The sequence below is a fragment of the Sus scrofa genome, chromosome 5, assembly GCF_000003025.6.
Source record: "Sus scrofa isolate TJ Tabasco breed Duroc chromosome 5, Sscrofa11.1, whole genome shotgun sequence".
Classification (NCBI taxonomy): Eukaryota; Metazoa; Chordata; class Mammalia; order Artiodactyla; family Suidae; genus Sus; species Sus scrofa.
In genome coordinates, this window is record NC_010447.5 from 78,035,323 (window position 1) to 78,058,310 (window position 22,988).

Genomic DNA, 22,988 nt, shown 5'->3' on the forward strand with positions numbered 1-22,988 from the left:
TAATGGCAATAACAGGAGTTCCCATTGTGGCTCAGCAGGTTTAAGAACCTGACACAGTGTCCATGAGGATGAAGGTTTGATGCCTGGCCTCGCTAAACAGGTTAGGGAGCTGGAGTTTCCACAGACTGTGGTGTATGTCACAGATGTGGCTTGGATCTGGTGTTGCTGTGGTGTAGGCTGGCAGCTGTAGCTCTGATTCAACCCCTAGCTTGGGAACCTCTATACGCTGCAGGTGTGGCCCTAAAAAGAAAATAATAGGAGTTCCCATTGTGGTGCAAGGGAAACGAATACAACTAGGAACCATGGGGTTGTGGGTTCGATCCCTGGCCTTGCTCAGGGGGTTAAGGATCCGGCATTGCTGTGAGCTGTGGTGTAGGTCACAGATGCAGCTCAGATCTGGTGTTGCTGTGGCTCTGGCATAGGCTGGTGGCTACAGCTCCGATTAAACCCCTAGCCTGGGAACCTCCACATGCCATGGGTGCAGCCCTAAAAAATACAGAAAGACAAAAAAAAAAAAAAAAAAAAAAGGAAAAGAAAATAATAATGACAATTACAAAAGACAACAGCCACTATTTACTGAATAATTATTACATGCCAGGAACCATTCTAAGTGTTTCCATGCTTAACTTAGCAGACAGTGGTGACCCAAGTGAGAGAGTACGCTGGGAGACCTGTTTGAAGGACTCGCATTCTTTAAGCACACTTCAAGGTATCACATCATAGTGGCAATCAATGCACTTACATTAAAAGGTTATTCTGTACTAAGTAAGCACTGTTCTATGCCCTGAGCCTAGAGAACAAGGCAAAGTTTCTGCCATCATGGAGCTTTCATTCTCTTTGGGAAAGAGAAAAATACATAAAATATTGTCAGCTAGTTCTGCATTATAAAGAAAAATAAAGTGGAGAAAGAAGACAGAGGGTGAGGAGGGAGGAGTCGTAAGCAGTCATTCCGAGCAGGCCTGGTGAGAAGGAAAGGTGTCTCTGAGATGGTGACTATTAGGTGAAAAGTGAATGAAGTGAGGAAGAGGCAGGCGAAGACATGTGGGAGGATATCCCAGGCTGAGGAACAAACAAACAAAGCCCCTGAGGCTACAAGAAGTTTGGCGGTTTGGTGTATTAAGAAGACACAAAGACAGTGCAGGGGAGCAGAACGAATGAAAAAAATGGTGGAAGATGAGGTCAGAACAGTAACAAGAGTAATCTTTTTTTTCTTTCTTTCTTTTTCTTTTTTTTTTTTTTTGTTTTTTTGTCTTTTTAGAGACACACCTGCAGTATATGGAGGCTCCCAGGCTAGGGGTCGAATCGGAGCTGCAGCTGCTGGCCTATGCCATAGCCATAGCAACACCAGATCCAAGCCGCATCTGCGACCTACAACCATAGCTCATGGCAATGCCAGATCCTTAACCCACTGAGTGAGGCCAGGGATCAAACCTGCAACCTCATGGTTTCCTAGTTGGATTCATTTCCGCTGAGCCACGACGGGAACTCCAACAAGAGTAATCTTTTTAGGGAATTTCAGGGACTGTTTCTGATTCACTAAAGATAAAGGAGAAATTCCTTTTGATTTAATCCTACTAAGAATCTCTCCAGGGAGTTCCCGTTGTGGCTCAGTGGTTAACAAATCCCACTAGGAACCATGAGGTTGTGGGTTCGATCCCTGGCCTTGCTCAGTGGGTTAGGGATCTGGTGTTGCTGTGAGCTGTGCTGTAGGTCACAGACGCAGCTGGGATCCCGAGCTGCTGTGTCTCTGGAATAGGCCGGTGGCTGGGGTTCCGATTAGACCCCTAGCCTGGGAACCTCCACATGCCGAGGGAATGGCCCTGGAAAAGGCAAAAAGACAAAAAAAAAAAAAGAATCTCTCCAAATTACATGTCTATTTCCCAAAGTACAATATGAAAACTATTTTTCTTAGTGATTCAGACTCACTGTCTGCTAAAAACATAAAGAAGAAACAGGAAAGGAGCCCAAAGTGTGTTCAGACCAGGAGTTAACTGAGTTTTTGCTATTTTTAAAACTAAAAACTGGTACTCCTACAGTCTAATGATTTTTCTTTTTTCCTAAAACTAAAGTATAGCCTAAAACCCCAAGTACAGCTGATCCTTGAACAACACAGGTTTGAACTGCCTGGATCCACTTACAGATGGCTATTTTTCAACAGTGAATACTACAGTACTACATGATCCATGGTTGGTTGAATCCACAGAACCTTGGATAATGAGGGCAGACGATAAAATTGTACATGGATTTTTTGATGGATGGTTTGGAGGGTTGGCACCTCTAACCCCCAAATCATTCAAGGATCAACTGTGGTTGAAATTTCTCGAAAGTTTGATTTTACTTTACACCAAACTGATACTTTATGCCAAAGACTTAGATGTAGAAATAAATAACGGATCTAATTCTTCAGGCTTATCACCTGCCTCTCTTTACTGCCTAACTCTACAATCTAGCTACACTGCACTCCTTTCAATTTTCCGAGCTCAGTTTGCTCTTCCTGCCTCAGAACCTCTGCACATGCCCACCCCCTTCACCTGACTCCTGCACTCTTATGAGAACTCAGCTTAAATCAAACAAACCCAAGGACATTAACTCAGGAGCTCAACCTTACATTACCACTGCACTTCAAGTACAAGAGCCCAGACCATAGAGCTGGACTGCTTGGTTGGTTGTTTGTTTTGCTTTTTTAGGGCCGTACCTGCAGTGTATGGAAGTTCCCAGGCCAGGTGGAGAATCACAGCTGCAGAGCAGCCAGCCTACACTACAGCCACAGCAATACCAGATCCGAGCCACATCTGCAGCCTACACCACAGCTCTCACAGCAATGCTGGATCCTTAACCCACTGAGCAAGGCCAGGGACTGAACCTGCATCCAAATGGATACTCGTCAGGTTCACTAACACTGAGCCACAACAGGAACTCCTGGTCTGCTCAGTTTAAATCCTGGGTCTGGCTTCCTAGCTATGGACCCTCAGTCAAGTTCCTTACCTCTGACCTCTGTATGCCTGTTTCCTCCTTTGTAAAAGCAAAATGATAACCATATCTACACCTCACAATGCTGTTGTCAGGATCAAAAAATTAAACTTTACTTAATTTAATTTAATTGTAGTTAACTTAAATTTAATTGTATGTACCTATACATAACGAACATTCAATAAATACTTACTATCATTTTGTTGACCATATAAAGGAACACACAAGAATAAGCAGATATACAAAAGCTTTCTTCAGAGAACTTACTTTTTTTCTCAGGTTCTGACATGAACATCACAGCCATATCAAACCTTCTTAGTTCAGAAAGTCTTTTTAAGATTTCAAAGATGAGTGATGGCTTTTCTTTCCTTAAATAATCCAAATAAAAAACAAATAATCAAAAGTAGCTCATTTAATTTTACTAAAATAATATTTCTAATTCTATATAAATAAGGTCTTCATTTGTCTTTTTTCCTGTCTATATATTTTAATTTTTTGTTTTTTTTTTTTGCTTTTTAAGGCCATACCCACAGCATACAGAGGTCCCCAGACTAGGGTTGAATTGGAACTACAGCTGCTAGCCTATACCACAGTCACAGCAACATCAGATCTAAGCCACATCTGCAACCTACACCACAGTTCATGGCAACACCAGATCCTTAACCCACTGAGCGAGGCCAGGGATCAAACCTGCAACCTCATGGTTCCTAGGTGGATTCATTTCCACTGCAACACAATGGAAACTCTCCGTCTATATTTTAAATGCCCAAATGAAGAGTTTCATCAAGTCAACTGAAGAAATTATAATATTCTTAAATGTGAGGCATAGTACAGATATTATTAATCTGTGGTAGTACTTGCAACTTCCATTCTCTAACTATCTCTACAAAAAAGCTGAAGTCCTTTTTCCTCCTACCTTCCTTTTTTTTTTTTTTTTTGGCCGCCCCACTGCACAAGGAGTTCTCAAGCCAGGGATCAGATCAGAGCTGCAGTCACAACTGGCAGCCCTGCAGGATCCTTAACCCACTGGGCTGGGGACTGAACCTGCGTACCAGCATTCTAGAGACACCACCAATCCCGCTCTGCTACAGCAGGAACTCCTCATTTCCCTTATTGTTTATACCTGCAATTGCTTTACAACTTCTGCGACAGTAAAATTTACTAGAGAGCTAATTTTACTAAATAAAAGGTAGTGATATGACATCAAAAAGAATGAATTTTTCCAAACCACTAGAAATAGCTAAGCATTACATCATGAAAGTATAACTAAACTTACTTACTCAATGTAAAAGTCATGCAGAATTTTAATGATCTGGTTGAATACATCTGGATCTAAATTTTTCTGAAACACCTTAGGATACAAGGATGGTTCAATTTGCTTGGGAAAAAACAGAGTTAGGAAATTAAATCATGGCAACATTCCCAATAACAAATTTCTTACCTAATAACTGCTCAGGTGAATATAATAAAGAATAACTACTATGCATTAGTACTTAGTGAATAATAATAGAATCACACTGAAATGTAACTATGATAGAAGAATGAAGGTTAGAGGAACTCTAAGATAATTGCTCTGTTCAAGTCAGAGAGAAATCTCATGGACAGATGTAATACCCAGGAGAAATACCAACTACCCAGTAGAAACAGGAAACTTGAGAGAGCTCTCAAGAAGCAGCAAAAAGAATTAGGGAGGTTTAAAAAACAGAATTACATGAAAAACTATCTAGAGATATTATATACTACCTAATTATAAGAGATAATTACTGTAATTATACCTGAAAAAGACAATGCTAAAAAACCCCATTTGGTAAATTTCATTTATGATTTGATTCTTTTTCTTAAGCAAATAAAAGCTCATTTTTAGGGGAGTAACTACCTAAATATTGTAAGCACTCCTTGGCACAAAGAAGACACTCAATGTACTTTAGCTTCTTTCCTCATCTTGAAGGATGAAGAATTAAGATGAAGTCATGATATATGAAATTAGATTATGTTATTTTAGAAAACAGAATTTAACACAGAATCTATTTCCAAAGGTTCCCTGGTTGCAAATATTTAAAATGGTCTGACCAGGCTGACCAGGCACTTATCAGGCAAGGCATAAGTGCATTTTCTACAATCATATTATACAAAAAGCAAATACAGCACCATTATTATATAGTGACAAAAGAAGCTTTTTGAACTTTTACTCACAATAGAATTACTAGCTTCCTTCTCTTACCTTCAAATACTGATACAACAAATCTGGTGAATTTTTCAATTGTCTGAAATCAGATTCAAGCTGAAATGAGTTTGCAGGAACTGGAGGAAGGACAGTCCTGATAACCTGAGCAGGTGTTCTGTCTACTTCTACAGAAATCTTCTCACTGAAAGACTGACATACATCCTTTTTCAAACTGACTTGAGATCTGAAATATTTCAGAGGCATCAATTAGAAAAGAACCAAAAATAGTCAAAGCTTATATAAGGAAATAATAGGGATTTTTAAACTTCTGACTTTATTATTAGTGTATTACCTATTTATATTCTAAAGCAGCCAATTTTTCCAGCTGATAATATATGTGTGTTTTTGGCAAGACAGATTGTCCTTTCACAAATGTTCGTGTACTAGCTATGAAATGACTATTCTCATTAGCTGGGCAAATAAGCTTGGCCACCTACTGACAAACCATTTCTATATACTCCATTATTATATCACATTCTCACAACTCACCCTTTCACTCTGAATTATGTGAGTTACCACAGTTTCAAAAAAAGATACTCCAAGAAGGAGGAACTGCTTCCTCCTTAAAAAAAAACAACAAAAAAACTGCCTAAAGAGTTTTCTCACAATCTTTATCATGCTAAATAGAACTACTAAAAGTTAAAAAAACAACTTCTAAAAGGATTGTTGAGCAGCAATGCAAGAATACATGAATAATGTTTCAACACCCCGAAGTAAACAATCTCTAGCTTTTACACTATCATCAAGGAAATGCATGACTGTTTTTATTTTTTTATTTTATTTTTTGTCTTTTTGTCTTTTCCAGGGCCACACCCATGGCATATGGAGATTCCCAGGCTAGGGGTCCAAATGGAGCGGTAGCTGCCAGCCTACGCCACAGCCACAGCAACACCAGATCCAAGCCGAGTCTGTGACCTACACCACAGCTCACAGCAACGCTGGATCCTCAACCCACTGAGCAAGGCCAGGTATGGAAGCCGCAACCTCATGGTTCCCAGTCAGATTCATTAACCACTGAGCCACGATGGGAACTCCCATGACTATTTTTACAATTCCAAACAAAATTTAAAGAGCCCATAAACAACAACAACAACAACAACAACAACAAAAAGACAAAAAGACAAAAGACAAAAGACAAAAAAAAAAAAAAAAAAAAGAGCCCATAAACAATCTTAAAAAGTAATGGCTAGAATAATAATGATATTACCTACATTATGAAGCTTCCTTTTTAAAAAAATTAAAAATTCTTGCTAAATTACAAAGTGAAACATTTACTTAAGTTTTTGAAAAGAAAAATTCATGAAATCAATTTGTTTTAGATACTTTCTCTTATCATCTCTAAATTCCTCCCTGTGGTAAAGGAAGTGATCATTCCTTCAGCAAAATCTCTCATAGTTAAGTAAAAGAAAAAAACAAGAAAACTAGAATGTGAATTTAGACAGTCCCAAAAATTACGGTGATGAGTACAAACCAGAAGTCTCATCAGTAATACCAATTTTCTAGTGGAATTATTACCATTCTAGATGATTATCAAATAAGAGTATATCTACTCACTGCAGAGCTGAAGGATCACTGATTTCTTCTATTTTCAATACTTTTGCTTTTGGGATATCACTTGTGGGCAAAAGGTCATCCTGGCTTGAGTTCTCGCTTGTCGTGCCTGTGGCTGCTATTACATTTGCTAGATTAATAGGATTATGCTCTGGAGCAGCAGGAGTAGTGCTATTTGGCACATCAACAGTCTGTATCAAATTACCAGTCTCTTCAATAATAACCTTCTTGAGCGGTTTCTAAAACAATTAAAATCAATTCTTTACATCAACATACAAAGGTTTTCTATCTTAGGGTCACAATTAAAAGGTTACAGTGTTCTTACAACCAATATTCCAATTATAAGTAAATTCAATTTGGAGTTATACTGTCTGAAAACACAAAGAACAAAAAGATCCAGAGCATCTACCATATGTAGGTCTAAGTAGGAGAAAGAAAATGCATCAATAAGTAATTACAAGGCAATGGGATACGCACTACAAAAGGTGAAGGCACAAAATGCTAAGAGAACACAGAGGAAGATAAAAACTGACATCAGGGGAGCTTCACAGAAAAGTACCCAGTAATGGTGAAGTGGAAGGGTATGGCATAGCCAGTGGACGGGTCAGAAGTCTGGTGGGGCTGGTGCAGGGGAAGGAGTGGTGGAGACAAAGCCTGAAAGGCTGCTTTAAGACAGTTTATAAAGGAACTTGCGCACCATGTCAGGAGTTTAGAGTTTACCCCAGAGGCAATGAAGCGATGAAAAATGAGGATCAAACGACAGGAGTACCTCGGCCTAGCTGAAGGCAAGTGGAACGAGGCCAGGCAATAATCACCATAATCAATGAAAGGCACACAGGAAGAGGTATCAACCTTTGGAGATTGATACCTTTCAACTTTTTGACCTGGTTGGTGGTTTCGTGGATGTTTACTTTAATCTTAATTTGTCTTATGTACTTTCCTGAATGTATTTTATCTTTCATAATTCCTATATATAATACTATGTTAATATTAGAAATTACTATGGTCACATCTTATATATATTACATATATATTTATTTGCCTTAAGTGATTCAATATTAAAGGTTCAGCACAAAACAAACTGCTGAATTTGACTAGCTACTCTTTTTGTTCCAACATTGTAAGAAAAAACTGGCTTTGCTGGACTTAACAGAAAACAGTATGGTATAGCAAAAACAATGTGCAGTGTCTATTCTTTTCTTTTTAGCTGCATCCATGACATGACATGACATGCAGAAGTTCCCAGGCCAGGGTTCGAACTTGCAAGTGGTTAAAGGATCCAGTATTGCCACAGCTGTGGCATTAGGTCTCAGTTGCAGCTCAGATTCAATCCCTGGCCCAGGAACTTCCACATGCTGTGGGTGAGGCCATTAAAAAAAAAAGTTATGGTTACACTATACTATATTCCACTAAATGAGCAACAGCATTATGTCATTAAAAAAAAAAAAAAAACAAACCAAAGCATATACCCTAATTTAAAAAATTTTATTGCAAAATAAATGCTAACCATCATCTAAGCCTTCAATAAAACATAATCTTTTTGCAATAGTAACAAATCATTGATCACAAATCACCATGACAAGTATGATACTGATGAAAAAGTTAAGTATTGTGAGAATTACCAAAATTTAATGTCATAAAGAGAAGAAGTAAGCAAAAGCTACTGCGAAAATGGTGTCAAGAGACTTTGCTCAATACAGGGTTGCCACAAACCTTCAATCTATAAAAAATGCAGTATCCGATAAGCACAATAAAATGAAGTACATTGGACTAGATTTTTGCCAAAGTGCTAACCTTAGATCTAACCCCACAGAAGATGTAAGAATACTGTAATAAAATTCCAATCTCAAATAAGGATAGTAATAGAAATGAAAAATAATTATTACAAAATGTAAAACTGCTTCAAATTCCTTTAAAATAAAAAAATATGTAGAAATATTTATAATGCTAAATTAAGTCACTTTTAAAGAAAAAGTTACTCGAGAACTCTAAACAGCTCAATTTATCCCAATTTGTCAATATTTCTAAGAAGTATCTTGTAAAACTATTCTAAAAAGGGCTCTAGGAAGAGATTTCGCTATTTCTTTTAAGAGTCTATTAATTCAACAATTTGTCTTCAACTTTTATTAATACAACATTGATATTTAAATAGAAAGGAAAAGGGCTTTACTTACAGTTGATCCGCGATGAGGTGGATTATCAATGGGTCTTACCACGTTTTGCCTTTGAGTAGAATCGAGAAAGACATCGTCCCAGTGTCCTCTGTCAATTAATTCCTGGAAAACAAATTTGTAATCATGACTATCCAAATATTCTCAAGTTAATCACACAACAAATAAATGTGTTATGTTTCAGAAAATAAGATCGTATCTTGGTGGAAAGAATAAATTACCTTTTTAATTTTAGAAAGTTCGGTTACTGCTTGCTTATTTCCAGGTTCCAGAAGTAAAACGGTCTCAAAATCTAAAATAAATTTTTAAGAAATATAATAAATTAGTGAGAATACTAGATAAGGTTCAAGGCATGATATATTTAGTTAGTTACCCCATATTTAGCTCAAAAAGTTTTACTCAGGACGCTAGGAAACAGGTGAGCAATAATAAGAACTAACACTTACTGAGTGCTGTTCTAGTTGCTTTATAGAAATTCTCATTGGAATTCCACTTGACAGATGATACAACTGAGGCCTAGAGGTCATCTAACTTATCAAAACTGAACTGTTAACAAAACTGTTAACTCAATTGTTAACAAACAGGGTAACTCACCAAACATAAGATAGAATCTAAGAGCATTCCACATAACAGAATATTATTCAGCCTTAAAAAGGAACCAAATTCTGTTATATGCTCCAACATGGATGAACCTTAGAGACAGCTAAGTGAGCCAGACACAAAAAGACAGCTATTGCATGATTCTACTTATCTGAGGTACTAAGAATAGTCAAATTCAGAGACAGAAGGTAGAATGCTGGTTATCAGGGGTTGGAGGGAAGAGCGTAGAGGGTTCAGAATGGAATGATGGCATAGTTCTGGAGATGTACGATGGTGACGGCTGCACAACAACGTGAATGTACTCAGTGCCACTGGACTATACACTTTAAAATGGCTAAAACAGTCAATGTTATGTTATGTACACTTTACCATCATAAGAAAATGCATGGGCTACAGCTGATGCCAGACTTAAACTGACAGATTTAAATGAACGTATCAAAAAACAAAGGCTGAAAATCAGCTGTATTAAGTACCAATGTGTCAAGAAGTTAGAAAAATCAGCAAATTAAACCAAAAGACAGTTGAAGGAAGGAAATAAAGAGCAGTAATAAATAAGACAGAAAACACACACGAGAGAGAAGCTGGTTCTTCGAAATGACTAACAGAATAAATACTTTAAAAACATCATGAAAAAAAGAAGAAGAACTAGTATCAAGAAAAAAGGGGCAGGGAGTTCCTATCATGGCTCAGTGGTTAAAAAATCCGACTAGGAACCATGAGGTTATGGGTTCAGTCCCTGGCCTTGCTCAGTGGGTTAAAGATCCGGCGTTGCCGTGAACCATAGTGTAGGTTGCAGATGTGGCTCGGATCCAGAGTTGCCGTGGCTGTGGTGTAGGCCGGCGGCTACAGCTCCGATTAGACCCCTAGCCTGGGAACCTCCATATGTCACAGGTGCAGCCCTAGAAAAGACAAAAAGACAAAAAAAAAAAAAAAGAGAGAGAGAAAAGGGGCAGTATCACTCTAGACCTCACATTATCCTCCACCTCCTAATTCCCTTCCTTTTCATTCTTGCCTTTTTCTTTTTTCCTCCTCTGCTACAATTCAAATTTTTCATTAGTTTTGACTGGCAATTGGCCAGATTGTCCTGAATGCTATTAAAAGATAATCAGCTCCACTATGGAAGCTGTACTCTTTCAAATGTGCTAACCTATTCATGATAGAAACTGTGAGAGGAAATGTACCTCTCTAAGCTCCATATCCCTGAACCATGGGAAGACTATGCAAATCTCTGCTTCTACAACTTGGGAGTCTCAACAGGATGAGTGAGTGTGGACTGTTATAAAAACAGTCTTACCTTGTTTGGCCTCATTTAACTTTCCCAAAAATGTTCGTGCAGTTCCTCTTCTAGCAAAAGCTTTAGAATAGGAGCCATCTAATAAAATAGCTTGTGTGCAATCTTTTTCAGCCTCTTCATATCTATTAAACATGATAAAATTACCAAATAGAAAAAATGCAGCTTGCAGGAAAGCTCATATAAAGTGAGTCTCTAATATAAAAAACATACACATAATTTCAATGACCAATTAAAATATAGTTAATTTTCTACTTGACTATAATCATTCTCCCATTCAAGATATTGCAGGGCCCCACACTCTTCAGGATAAAGTCAAGCTCCTCTGAAGAACACAAACTCAGGGGCTTGCCTGACTCTCCAGCCTTATTTCTGCCACTGCTCCTGCATACCAGCCATCATGTGGATCACTTGCCTTTTCCAGAAGGTACCATGGACTTTCCTACTCCTGTGCCTTTGAACCTGCACCGGGACACTCAATCTGCTTTATCATCTCACTAATCACATTACCCCTGTAGATTCTAGTTCAAACTCCTGCCTGAAAAGTCATTCATTCCTTTCCTTACTCCTCATCTAGTCTGTAATATTTGACAGCAGTCACCATGTAGTAGATAAAACTTCTATAAAGTATGAATCTAAGAAACAACTAGAAAAAGATACAAATAAAAGTCATATGGTTCTTTTGGTTTAAAAAATACCACTAACTTGTGGTTATCACCTAAAGCAATGAAACACAATAAAAAAGAGCTCTCAGAGTTCCTGTCATGGCTCAGTGGTAATGAACCCGATTAGTATCAATGAACACTTGGGTTCAATCCCTGTCCCTGCTCAGTGGGTTAAGGATCTGGCATTGTTATGAGTTGTGGTGTAGGTCACAGACGCCACTCAGATCTGGTGTTGCTCTGGCTATGGTTGGCAGCTGCAGCTCTGACTGGACCCCTAGCCTGGGAACTTCTATATGCCATGGGTATACAGCCCTGAAAAGACAAAATAAAATAAAACTCAATAAAAATTTTTTTTAAAATTTAAAAAGCTCCCATAAGTGTAGATATAATCTCTCACCTACTAAAAGGTATTATTCTTGGCATTAGTCAAACCTAAAAATCTAGGCCTTGCAATTCTTAAATCATGTCCAATTCTTGAATAGCAAAATTCAAAATTTTCACACGTTAGCAAGATATGCAATGATTGCTACTCTAATCAAAATGATACATCTCCAATATCTATTAGTTTCAATGAGATTAAATTAACTAAACAATCAAAATGTACTTCTATGAGAGGAGTTCCCTAGCCTGAAATACTCTGAGAGATCTGAAAATCTGGATGGGAAAAACATTAATCCTTATTTCATTAACTTCAAAATGAAATGTGGCTTTCAATTGTAACTGAAGAGAACAAATCACAGGAGTAAAAACAGTACCTATGACTCTGTCACCAATAAAAATCAGAGATATTTTCATGTCACATTACATTTGTTACAGATATATTGGATATATGACAATTATTTCAGAAATACAGTAGTAATTTAACCTGCTGTTTGTCTGCAGGTGATCACAGTACCTATGTTTACAGACTCTCCTATGACAGAGCTGCCCATCTGCAAGCAACTCCAAACCTAGCAATCACTCAGATGCCAAAGAGTGACGTCTTGTTATCACCCTGGTAATGCAATCATCTGTGCTGCTTTCTGCATTCCCAGAAACTTACTTGCCAATTAAAATGTGGAAGATGTGTCAAAGAACACCCCCAAATTCAAGTGGCTTTATTCAAACTTTTTAAACTTTAACTTGCCTATATTTTAAATGTAGTTTCTCAATCTGCAGTGCTAATTTTTAAAAGTATACATACCACTGATCACAAGTTTTAATATTTTAAAAACTGTATTTCAGTATAGTTGGTTTCCTTTGTAATCCCAAATGTGTGATTTACACATCTAAAAATATTATCTTGAGGAGTTCTCCTGTGGTGCAAGTTCGATCCTTAACCCGGGAATTTCCTCATGCCATTGGCATGGCCAAAAAAAAAATTATCTTAAGAAAGGTGCACCATGTAGCCAAAGAGATCTGTGGCACCAAAAGAGTTTAGAATCCATATTTATAGGAATTTTTAATTGTTACTAGTGTGTAAAGATACAAAGAAATAGAAGACATGCTTTCTGTCATCAGATATTATCCTACAGATTGTCCAAAAGGGAGCCCTTGAGTGCATCTAGAAATATGTGGTTAGTATCATAGAACCAAGTTTTTGTCATATATGCAATCGATCAGCAGCTTCAATGATATCATCCAGTCCCTTTTATTACTTATGGTATATGCTTCCAGATAATATTCTGCCCAGAGTTCTGAGGTTAAAAATACTTTTCAAATCACTAATTCAGAATAACACAGAACAATTAAAAAGTCTTAGGTTGTGTATTCCCAGACCACTAAAACTGGGGAAAATATCTTAGCAGTAACATTTACTGAATACATACTATGACAGGCACACATTTTCTCTCATTTAACTTTAATGCTTACGAGTAAATGAATTAAATTTCAAGTTATTATTTATCTAATATGCCAATTTATGGTAAATTACATTTTCATCCTGAAAAGAATTAAAAGTAACCAATACCCACTTCTGAATCTTCAGATAGGCCATTGCTCTGTTAGCTGGAAGAAGGGCATTAGCGCCATCTGCTGCCATCCCTCGAGTATAGCACTCAATTGCTCTTTCGTATTTCCCCTCTTTGAAAAATGCATTCCCCTATCATTTTGAAAAGTATGGAAAACAAAAAACATGCAAGAAATTAGTTGAATTCAAATCTATAGAAATATTTTAACTATATTATCAATATGACATCATAAGTTAAAGTATATTGTAACTGTTAAAAATCCAGGACACATGTTTTAGAATAGTAGTTTGGATTTTTTTTTTTTTTGGCTGCAGCAAGCAGGGGCTTGATATGGGATCTCAGTTCCCAGACCAGGGATTAAACCCAGGCAACAGTGGTGAAAAAAGTGCCAAATCCTAACAGCTAGAATCACAAGGAAACTGCCTGAGTTTTTTTTTTATAATGGTGGTGTTCTCTTTCCAGGACTTTAAAAAAAAAAAAAAAAGTATGCAACTATATTACCTTGCAGCATTAACCATTATTTTACTAACTGAAGACTGGACATAGCTTAATAGAGTTTAATAAATATAGGCCCAAATATTATACTCTTTAGTTATACCAGAATCTGTACAAAAGAATTTCCTAACTCAAATAAGTTTTGTGAAGGAACAGAGTACCAAACCATTTAGCTCATTCTTCAGTAACATTAATAGGCCTAAACATGTGATAAATTAAACTATATTAGAATGTGTGTACTAGATTTCATAATAACATTTATTTATAATCAGAGTCAGATATATCACAATCAATAATCATTCTGTAAGTATTTATTAGGAATCCTCTGTAGGTCCATGAAAGGCTATATGTTCAATTAAATCTCAACTCAGTATTTCTAAAGAAATTTTGATCAGAAACAGTTCATGTGGAGAATCAATAAAAAATACAAATGTACTGTAATTTATTTCTATATTAAATTTATAACTATGTAGATATATATTAAAATGCTCAAACATGTTTCTTAAGCATAAATAAAAACTATACATTAAAATACATTTAAATACAATTAAAAAATTTTTAATTATGTATTAAGTCATCAATTACTCAAAGTTTTAATTAGTAGAAACTCAGAAATTTCAGTATATTTAATTTTCAGTTTTTACTGAAGAAGAACTTTTTTTCCTTTTGGTCTTTTTAGGGCCGCACCCACAGCATATGGAGGTTCCCAGGCTAGGGGTCTAATCGGAGCTGTTGCTGCTGGCCTACACCACAGCCACAGCAATGCCAGATCCTTAACCCACTGAGCAAGGCCAGGGATCGAACCCGCAACTTCATGGCTCCTAATCGGATTTGTTTCTGCTATGCCACGACGGGAACTCCAGAAGAACTTTAATATAATATTAGGAAGGACAGAAACTTAACAGATACACAAAAAAATAAGAGTAAACTCAACAAAACATATGTATATTGGAATCCTTCTGGATTACCCGATCTTTCTCTGAAATGGCTTGCTGTTTATTCTGTTGCTCTTCCACGTGTTTTTTCTCTCCTTCAGCTGACTTAATCATTTTATCAGATTCCTTTGGACAGGAGTTTTCTTTGGAAGTTAAAGCCTAGGAGACATAGCAGTCAGCTAAAATTAAAACAAGTAATGCAAGATGCACGCATATTTGACTCTAAAATAATGAATTACTCAAATATATTAGGATTCTCAACACATTTCAAATAATTAAAATATTTACTTTAATTCATTCTTTCTACTTATTACAACAAAAAGCAAATAAATTTAATGTGCATCTTATCCCAATTAAAATAAGTAGTATTTGCTAAAAGACAATTGTTCTTTTATTCAACAAATATTTATGAATTTCTACACTGTTCTAGGTACAATTTTTAAAAATAAAGAAGGTAACTAACTGAATTTCTCAAATTCAATATGCATAGTCATTATGTGACCTAAGACAAAACAAACAAGCAAAAATAATATGGTTCACGATTGTAATCAAGCTGATATATTTACCAACAGATTTTATGTGCAATAAGCAATAATATTTAAAAGCAGATTTTCCCCCAATCACCACCACTTAAAGTTTCAACAGATGGCAAAATATGACTGATTCAGCAGCAAAGTGAAAGGAGTATGTAACTGTTTAGTATCATTTGACGGCCAAGTTTACATTTAAATACTACCTATTTTCTTACTGTTAAAAAATTAGTATTACTTTTGCTATATAAACCATAAAGATCAACTACAAAATCAAAGAAATAAGCAAGTTTAGTGCAAACATCAAAGCACTAGTTAAATAAGAAAAAAATCAGTAGGATAAAGAAAAATAATTCTGTCATCTAAGAAAAAGTAAAGGAGCAGTAGTTCGAAAGATCTCAGACAACTTTTTAAGATAATGATTAATTAAGAACCTTTAAATACCATTATACCACCTCTAGCTTACAAGTTTGTTTAGTAAAAAATTCTTACTACCAAGAATTAAAATTAGAAAAATGTCTAAAATGTACATAATCTATAGTACAAAGTCTGTGCAAAAACCTTCACCAAATAAAGGTAATAAGTAACACGCTTAATTTAAATAACCAGTTTACCTGATTAATTTTCCTGAGCTCATTTGTAGCTTCAAAGTTATTTGGTTCCAGTTCTAATACTTTTTCATAATCTGAATAAAACAGAAGATAAAAAATATTTGAAAGATATATGATATTAAAAAAACATGTATAAAACAATAATCATTTGCTACATGTGACAAACAGGTAACTATCCCAGAGCAAAATTAAGAGAAACTAAGAAATACTAACATTATGCTACTGGACTTCCTCCATTCCCCCAGGACAGACCAAACCCTGACAGAATCCTTTTGACAGATCACCTTCCACCAGCCCCAGGAAGGTAAAAACCAAGAAGAAGCACAATTGCTTAGATATCAGCTTTATTCAGATTTTGTGATTTATACTACATAAACCTATTTTATGGAATAATAAAAGGCTTAGATTTTACAAGTAAATAAGAATGTGTTAAGGCTTTACATGCCTTACCTCTAGCCTCAAGAACCCAACAAAATCTTTATTCCCTATTTTACAGATGAGAAACTGAAAGTCCCTAGCCACACAGCTAATACACAGTCAAATGAGAATTTGAACCAAAGTCTAATTGGTGGCAAATAACACGCTCTTTTCCCCAAATATCGAGACATGTTTTAAATTGTGAAAATGAGTTTCACTCAACATAGAAAGATCTCTGAAGTTACTAACTGTGACCATCTAGTATTCTTTGTATGGCATTACCTAAACTATTAAATAATTTTTAAAATAATGACGACCTGGAACATATTAATACCTTTTTTGGCATCCTCTAATTTTTGCAAAGCAAATCGAGCCGCACCCCGTCTTAAATAAGCCTTTGTATAACTTCTATTCAAGGCAAGTGCTAAATTACAATCAGACTCAGCAACAGCAAATCTGCAATTTAAAAAAATTAAAATAAAGTGAAATTAATAAAACTCATTTGTTAAACCAAAACTTCCAAATCTGTTTCTGGAATCTCTGAAAGGGGGATTTATTTCCCAATTGAAGGCATGTTTCCCACCTCCCTTTAGTTAAGCCCATAAAAATCAGTAACTCCTGGTGGTGAGATGTAAGCAGTATTCCCTTTAAAGCAAAGAACAAGAATGCCCACTACCACCGCTTTTTCTCAGTACTGTACTATAGTCCTGGCCAGCGCAGTTCCGTTAAGAAAGAAATACATGCTGAATAGCATTGAGAACTATGTCTAGATACTCATGTTGCAACAGAAGAAAGGGTGGGGGAAAAATGTAATTGTAATGTATACATGTAAGGATAACCTGACCCCCTTGCTGTACAGTGGGAAAATTAAAAAAGAAAAAAAAAAAAAAAGAAAGAAATACAGCTAAAAAGACTGAAAAGGACTGAACAAAACTGACGTTCTCAGATAATATGAGGGTCTACCAAGGAAACCCAAAATGATCTAAAGACTTGGTTGAAATAATAAAAATTTAGCAAGGTGACTACTTTAATAGAGATTAGCAACAAAAAACAAATCTAACAAAAGACATAAGATCCACATGCAGAAAACTGCAAGACTGTCTTCTCAAGGACATTAAAGAAGACTTAAGCAGAAGAATTTCACATTCATCTATAATAAGGCACAAAAATATAATGATATAATTCTAACCAAACAGATCTATAAATCCAATTCAACTGTGATAAATTTTTTTTTTTTTTTTGTCTTTTGTCTTTTGTCTTTTGTTGTTGTTGTTGTTGCTATTTCTTGGGCCGCTCCCACGGCATATGGAGGTTCCCAGGCTAGGGGTTGAATCGGAGCTGTAGCCACCAGCCTACGCCAGAGCCACAGCAACACGGGATCCGAGCCTCGTCTGCAACCTACACCACAGCTCACGGCAACGCCGGATCCTTAACCCACTGAGCAAGGGCAGGGACCGAACCCGCAACCTCATGGTTCCTAGTCAGATTCGTCAACCACTGCGCCACGACGGGAACTCCTAAAAAAAAAATTGTCAAGGTATTTGACAAGATGATTCTAAAATATATACTGATAAGTAAAAGTCCAAGAACACCCAACATTCTTGAAGAATAATGATAGGAGAACATGCCCTATACCAAATACCAAGACTTATTATAATTATAATGCTATAGCAATTAAAGATAGTATAGAAGTGGTTACAGTAATAGGCAACAGATCAATGTAATGAACAGAGAGATGAGAAAGAGATCCAGGAAGACTTGACATATGAAAATGGTAGATGGCAGATCCATGGGGAAAGCATGGATATTCAATAAATAGGACTGGGACAATTGTGACATTCATGTGAAAAGATATGACATGGGAAATCTACCTTCAGCATACATGAAAAAACTTTAAGCATGAAAAGTAAAACATAAAAACTATTGGAAGAAAATACAGGCAACTGTTATGAGCTCAAGGAAGGAAACTATTTCAATAAGTCATATTTTTTAAAGTGCCAACATTGCATAAAATTCAATAAATGAAGCACATTAAAATTAAAAATGTCTACTCACCAAGACTCCATTAAAAAATTTAGTTACAAATTGGGAGAAGATAATTATTATAAATACTAAAGAATTAGTGCACACAATAACTATCAATAGAAAAATCAATAGCAAAACAGCCTAATAGAAAAATGGCCAAAAGACAAAACAGGTATTTCACAGAGAAAAAAAAAAAAAAAAGTGAATAAACATAGAAGAAAATGCTCAACCTCCTTAGGATTTGAGGAAATGTAAACCTAAGATTACAATGAATTACCATTTTATGCCCCCCCAAACTGAAAACAATTCAGAAGACCAATTACACCAGTGTTGGTAAAGATACAGAGGCATTCTTATACACTGCTAATGGGAAGGTAAACTTGTACAACTACCTTTGTAACAACTGGTCACCACCATTTAAAGTTGAACACGTGCACATGCTATGACCTAGCACCAAGAATCATGTAAAAAAGTGTGCACTGGGGAGTTCCCGTCCTGGCTCAATGGTTAACAAATCCTACTAGGAACCATGAGGTTGAGGGTTCTATCCCTGGCCTTGCTCAGTGGGTTAAGGATCCGGCGTTGCCGTGAGCTGTGGTGTAGGTCGCAGACTCGGCTTGGATCTGGCTTGGATCTGGCGTTGCTGTGACCCTGGTGTAGCTCTGATTAGATCCCTAGCCTAGGAACCTCCATATGCTGTGAGTGCAGCCCTAAAAAGACAAAAAAAAAAAAAAAAAAAAAAAAAAAAAGTGTGCATGGTATCACTATTGTTAAATAACAAAGGGAAGGAGGGTGGGAGGCAGAGACAGAAAGGGGGAAGGAAAGGAACAAAGGAACAAAGCAACAGATCCAGCAACTGGAGAATGGATACCTAATAGATTATTCGTAAAAAAGAACTGCCTATAACAGCGAAAATGAGAGATCTACAGCTACATGCAAAATACAAACAAATCTCATAAATATACTATTCAAAGAAACAGACAAGCCACAGAAGACTACAACCAGTATGACATACTTTTAAAGCTCAAAAATAAGTTATATAATATTTTATCAATATATACATATAAAATGAACTTTTTAAATTAAAGAATTATAAATATACGTCTTAAAATAGTGATCAATTGGGAGGGACAAGAGTCAGGATATGGAAAAAGATATCTAAGGTAGCTTCAAAAATAATGTTCTGGTTCTTAAGTTGGGTGGCAGGTTCATGCAGGTTTATTTAAAATTACACTTCATCACTGCATATATCATAGATATCAAATATTATAAAATGTAAACATTCCCCTAATTTGTCTGGATAGTAATGGCAGAAGTTTCAAAGACCTAAAAATATGCTATTTAAAACAGGAAAAAACCCAGACATCAATATAATTCCTATTTCCAAATAATAATTAAAACAGTAAGAATGTCCTCTTCGATGGTATTTATCTTTTTAAAAATACTTACAATAGGTCAGTTCCCTGCTTAGGATAAGACCATACACATTTATGCTCTTCAACATTAAGTATGTATTTAAAAGGTATTTTTTAAATTATTATTATTATTATTTTCAGGCCTACACCTGAGGCATATGGAAGTTCCCAGACTAGGGGTCGAATGGGAGCTACAGCTGCCGGCCTATACCACAGCCACAGCCAGGCCAGATCCAAGCTGCATCTGGAGCTACACCACGGCTCACAGCAACGCCAGATCCTTAACCCACAGTGTGAGGCCAGGGATCGAACCCGCGCGGCCTCACAGATACTAGTCAGGTTTGTTACTGCTGAGCCACAATGGGAACTTCTAAAGGGTCAGTATTAAAAGTTGGGACATATTTTAGGCTTACCATAATAAAAGTTCTCTATGTTAAACAGTGGATAAAGAACTTTTAAAAATAATGGAGGAAAATTAATTTTAAAAAATTTTACCAGCCAACTTTTTTTCTTCTGTGAATCATTACTCAATTTTTAGAGGAGGAACACCCCTGGAAGTGAGCTTCGGGAGTATGGTTTGAGCACCTGAATGTTTAAAATGGCTTAAGGGAGTGAGCTGTAAGAATTTATAGCTGAAGAGAAATGTAATACTTTTTCAAGCATTCCCAGACGTTTTATCAGGAAAATTAAAATCAGTCTCTGCATATACATAAAAAATTTACACACATCATGGAAATGCCTTACTTTTTCAGTCTGAAGTATGCTGATGCTCTGTTTGTTGGCAATACAGGATTATATGGATCAGCATCCATGCCTTTGGTGTAGCATTCAATCGCGTCATCATATTTTCCTTGTTTGAAGTATTTATTGCCCTGGAGAAGCATACAAGGTCAGATATGTACTGGCACAGAACTCCAGAGCCATTTTCTTTCATTACTATCCATCTCCTATCTCATTAGCCTTATTATCAAGGTTCACAGGAAAGAAAAGAGAATTAAGCAAAGCAGCCTCTTTATAAGTGCTGAAATTCACTATAGTCATAGTCTGGGCATAATCCAACGGAGCGCCTTGGCAGAAAAAAATAGGTAAAATACCTAGCATTATAAACATTTTATTGACAATAATAACCTATGGAAATGCAACAAAAGGAAAGCACCAAGATAAATTTTAATCTGAAAACAGTGCCACCTCTTTGAAAAGCAATAGAGCCAATTTTACGATAATGAGGCATTCCTCACAGAAATGTTGAACACTCCAAAAAGCCACCAGAGATGGCCTGGGATATGGAGGAGTGGACATAATACCCATGTCAAGAACACATGCTGACTGGATTCAGTCCACTACTAAAGTCCTGGATCAAGTCTGTACCGCTCCAAGCACTTTATATACAATAATTCATTTAATACCACACCACCCATCGAGTTTAGTAATAATACTAATCTTATTTTACGCCTGAGAAAACTGAGTACATACTGACAATTTAACAAACCTGCCGCAGGATCTGAACCTAGATAATCTGGTTTCAGAATACACGGGCCTAACCACTGTACTATAGGGCCTCCTGATAGGGAGAGAGCTAATAACAACTTAAAGTCAACCTCCCTACCCTATGTTGTAGAAATCTTAGGATCCCCATGATTTTTCTACATATCTTGCTTACTTGAAGGAACCAAGAGCTAATCTTAAGAGTACCTTTTCTTTTAGAGCAAGAGCCTTTTGTGAATCCACATGAATCCCATCTTCTTCTGACTCTGATTCTTGAGACACAGAATCATGGGTACTCTCATCTTTGTCAAGCTCATCGAGGATACTGTCCTGAAATCGAAAGTAGTGCAGTGCTCATAATTACATGACCATTAAAATAAAAGAAGATATACTCTCTCCACAGAAGTACACTCAACAGAACTTAAGTTGTTACAATCCAAGGACCCAAAAGCCTCTAAAAGCAACCCACATAACCTCTCATTGTTAAAATTAAATCCAGAGAAAAAGGTATTCTTGTTTAGAAAACCAAGATACAAACCACTTAAAGGATATGACACTGAACTCCTAAAGTAAGCTAAGTCAATAGAGTCTATAAATTAGCTCAAGATCACAAACTATTAGCAGTGAACTAGTATGGCTTTTCATAAAAGAGGTCTGCAAATAACTCCAAATCTATGTACTAGCACCCAACAGCAGAGAAAGGGTTTTATCTTAAAAACCTTCTTCTTATTTTTAAAACAACAAAAGCTGCTTATAGAGCAAAATTAACTCCTGATTCTCACAACCACCTATGTGGTAGACAAAATTACCCATGTTTTTCACTTGAAGGAACTGAGCAATAGAAGTTGGTTACCTCACTCAGCTACTAAGTGGCCAAATGAGGATCTGAACCCAGGAGGTCTGCCTCCTCCAGAGACTCCTCCTCAATGACTATGTTATACTGTCTCGGTGTATTCCTAAATATAGCTGACTCTACCAAAAAAGTATACAACATGCTAGTCCAGCAATTCCCAATCTCTTTTGACTCACACATTCCTTTCATGGTAACAAATCATCTCATGGACCCTATGGATACTTTAACTTTTTTTAGCACATATGATAAAAGAATGAGTTTTGGTATGAGCTTTTAAACCAGTAGGCATTAAAGAATTCACTAAAACTCATATAAACAAAATCTTAATTATATAAACAAAATCTTTTTTTGTATTTAACAAATATACTATTTTAAATAATTTATGTAAGAAAAAACAAATGGTTGATAAATTTAAAAACAAAATAAGTTCTATGCGTATTTAGTTTCACTGATTGGAACAATAAAAGATGGACTGAAATTTAGCTATGTTTTAACATGAAGATTCTAGAAATACCACCAGCCTACCAACATTAAAGCCAAGGCTGTCCAACTCTGCTATGCTGACAGGTGTCAAAAACCGCCAGCACCAGAACACCAAAGCTGCTGCTCAGTTCGAAACTAGAATGCAGTAGTAAGCAAATACCTGTATCTTGTACAGATACACTAAATGACAATGTCAAGCAATGCAGTACAATTGTGAATGCACTGGCCACACAACGTAAGAGTTCAATCAATATCTGCTGAATGAGTAAATGACTGCAGAAAGCACCTCTCTAAGAAATCATCTTAGACGATACCTTT

The 22,988-nt window shown here is 36.3% G+C and overlaps 1 protein-coding gene across 8 annotated transcripts in view; it reads right to left on the bottom strand.

Moving 5' to 3' along the window:
• RPAP3 (RNA polymerase II associated protein 3) overlaps positions 1-22,988 on the bottom strand; it is a 98,082-nt gene that overhangs the window by 67,152 nt on the left and 7,942 nt on the right. For 7 of the 8 annotated variants that reach the window (XM_021092589.1, XM_021092590.1, XM_021092591.1 and 4 more), the window contains exons 4-16: positions 21,542-21,664; positions 20,594-20,721; positions 16,744-16,865; positions 15,996-16,066; positions 14,885-15,010; positions 13,425-13,552; positions 10,811-10,932; positions 9,138-9,208; positions 8,920-9,021; positions 6,749-6,984; positions 5,192-5,378; positions 4,251-4,348; positions 3,238-3,338 (exon numbers count right to left, since the gene is read on the bottom strand). In XM_021092589.1, the coding sequence (XP_020948248.1) occupies positions 3,238-3,338; positions 4,251-4,348; positions 5,192-5,378; positions 6,749-6,984; positions 8,920-9,021; positions 9,138-9,208; positions 10,811-10,932; positions 13,425-13,552; positions 14,885-15,010; positions 15,996-16,066; positions 16,744-16,865; positions 20,594-20,721; positions 21,542-21,664 (1,615 nt within the window). The remainder of the gene's footprint in view (positions 1-3,237; positions 3,339-4,250; positions 4,349-5,191; positions 5,379-6,748; positions 6,985-8,919; positions 9,022-9,137; positions 9,209-10,810; positions 10,933-13,424; positions 13,553-14,884; positions 15,011-15,995; positions 16,067-16,743; positions 16,866-20,593; positions 20,722-21,541; positions 21,665-22,988) is intronic. The other variant, XM_021092593.1, reaches the window with a different exon arrangement.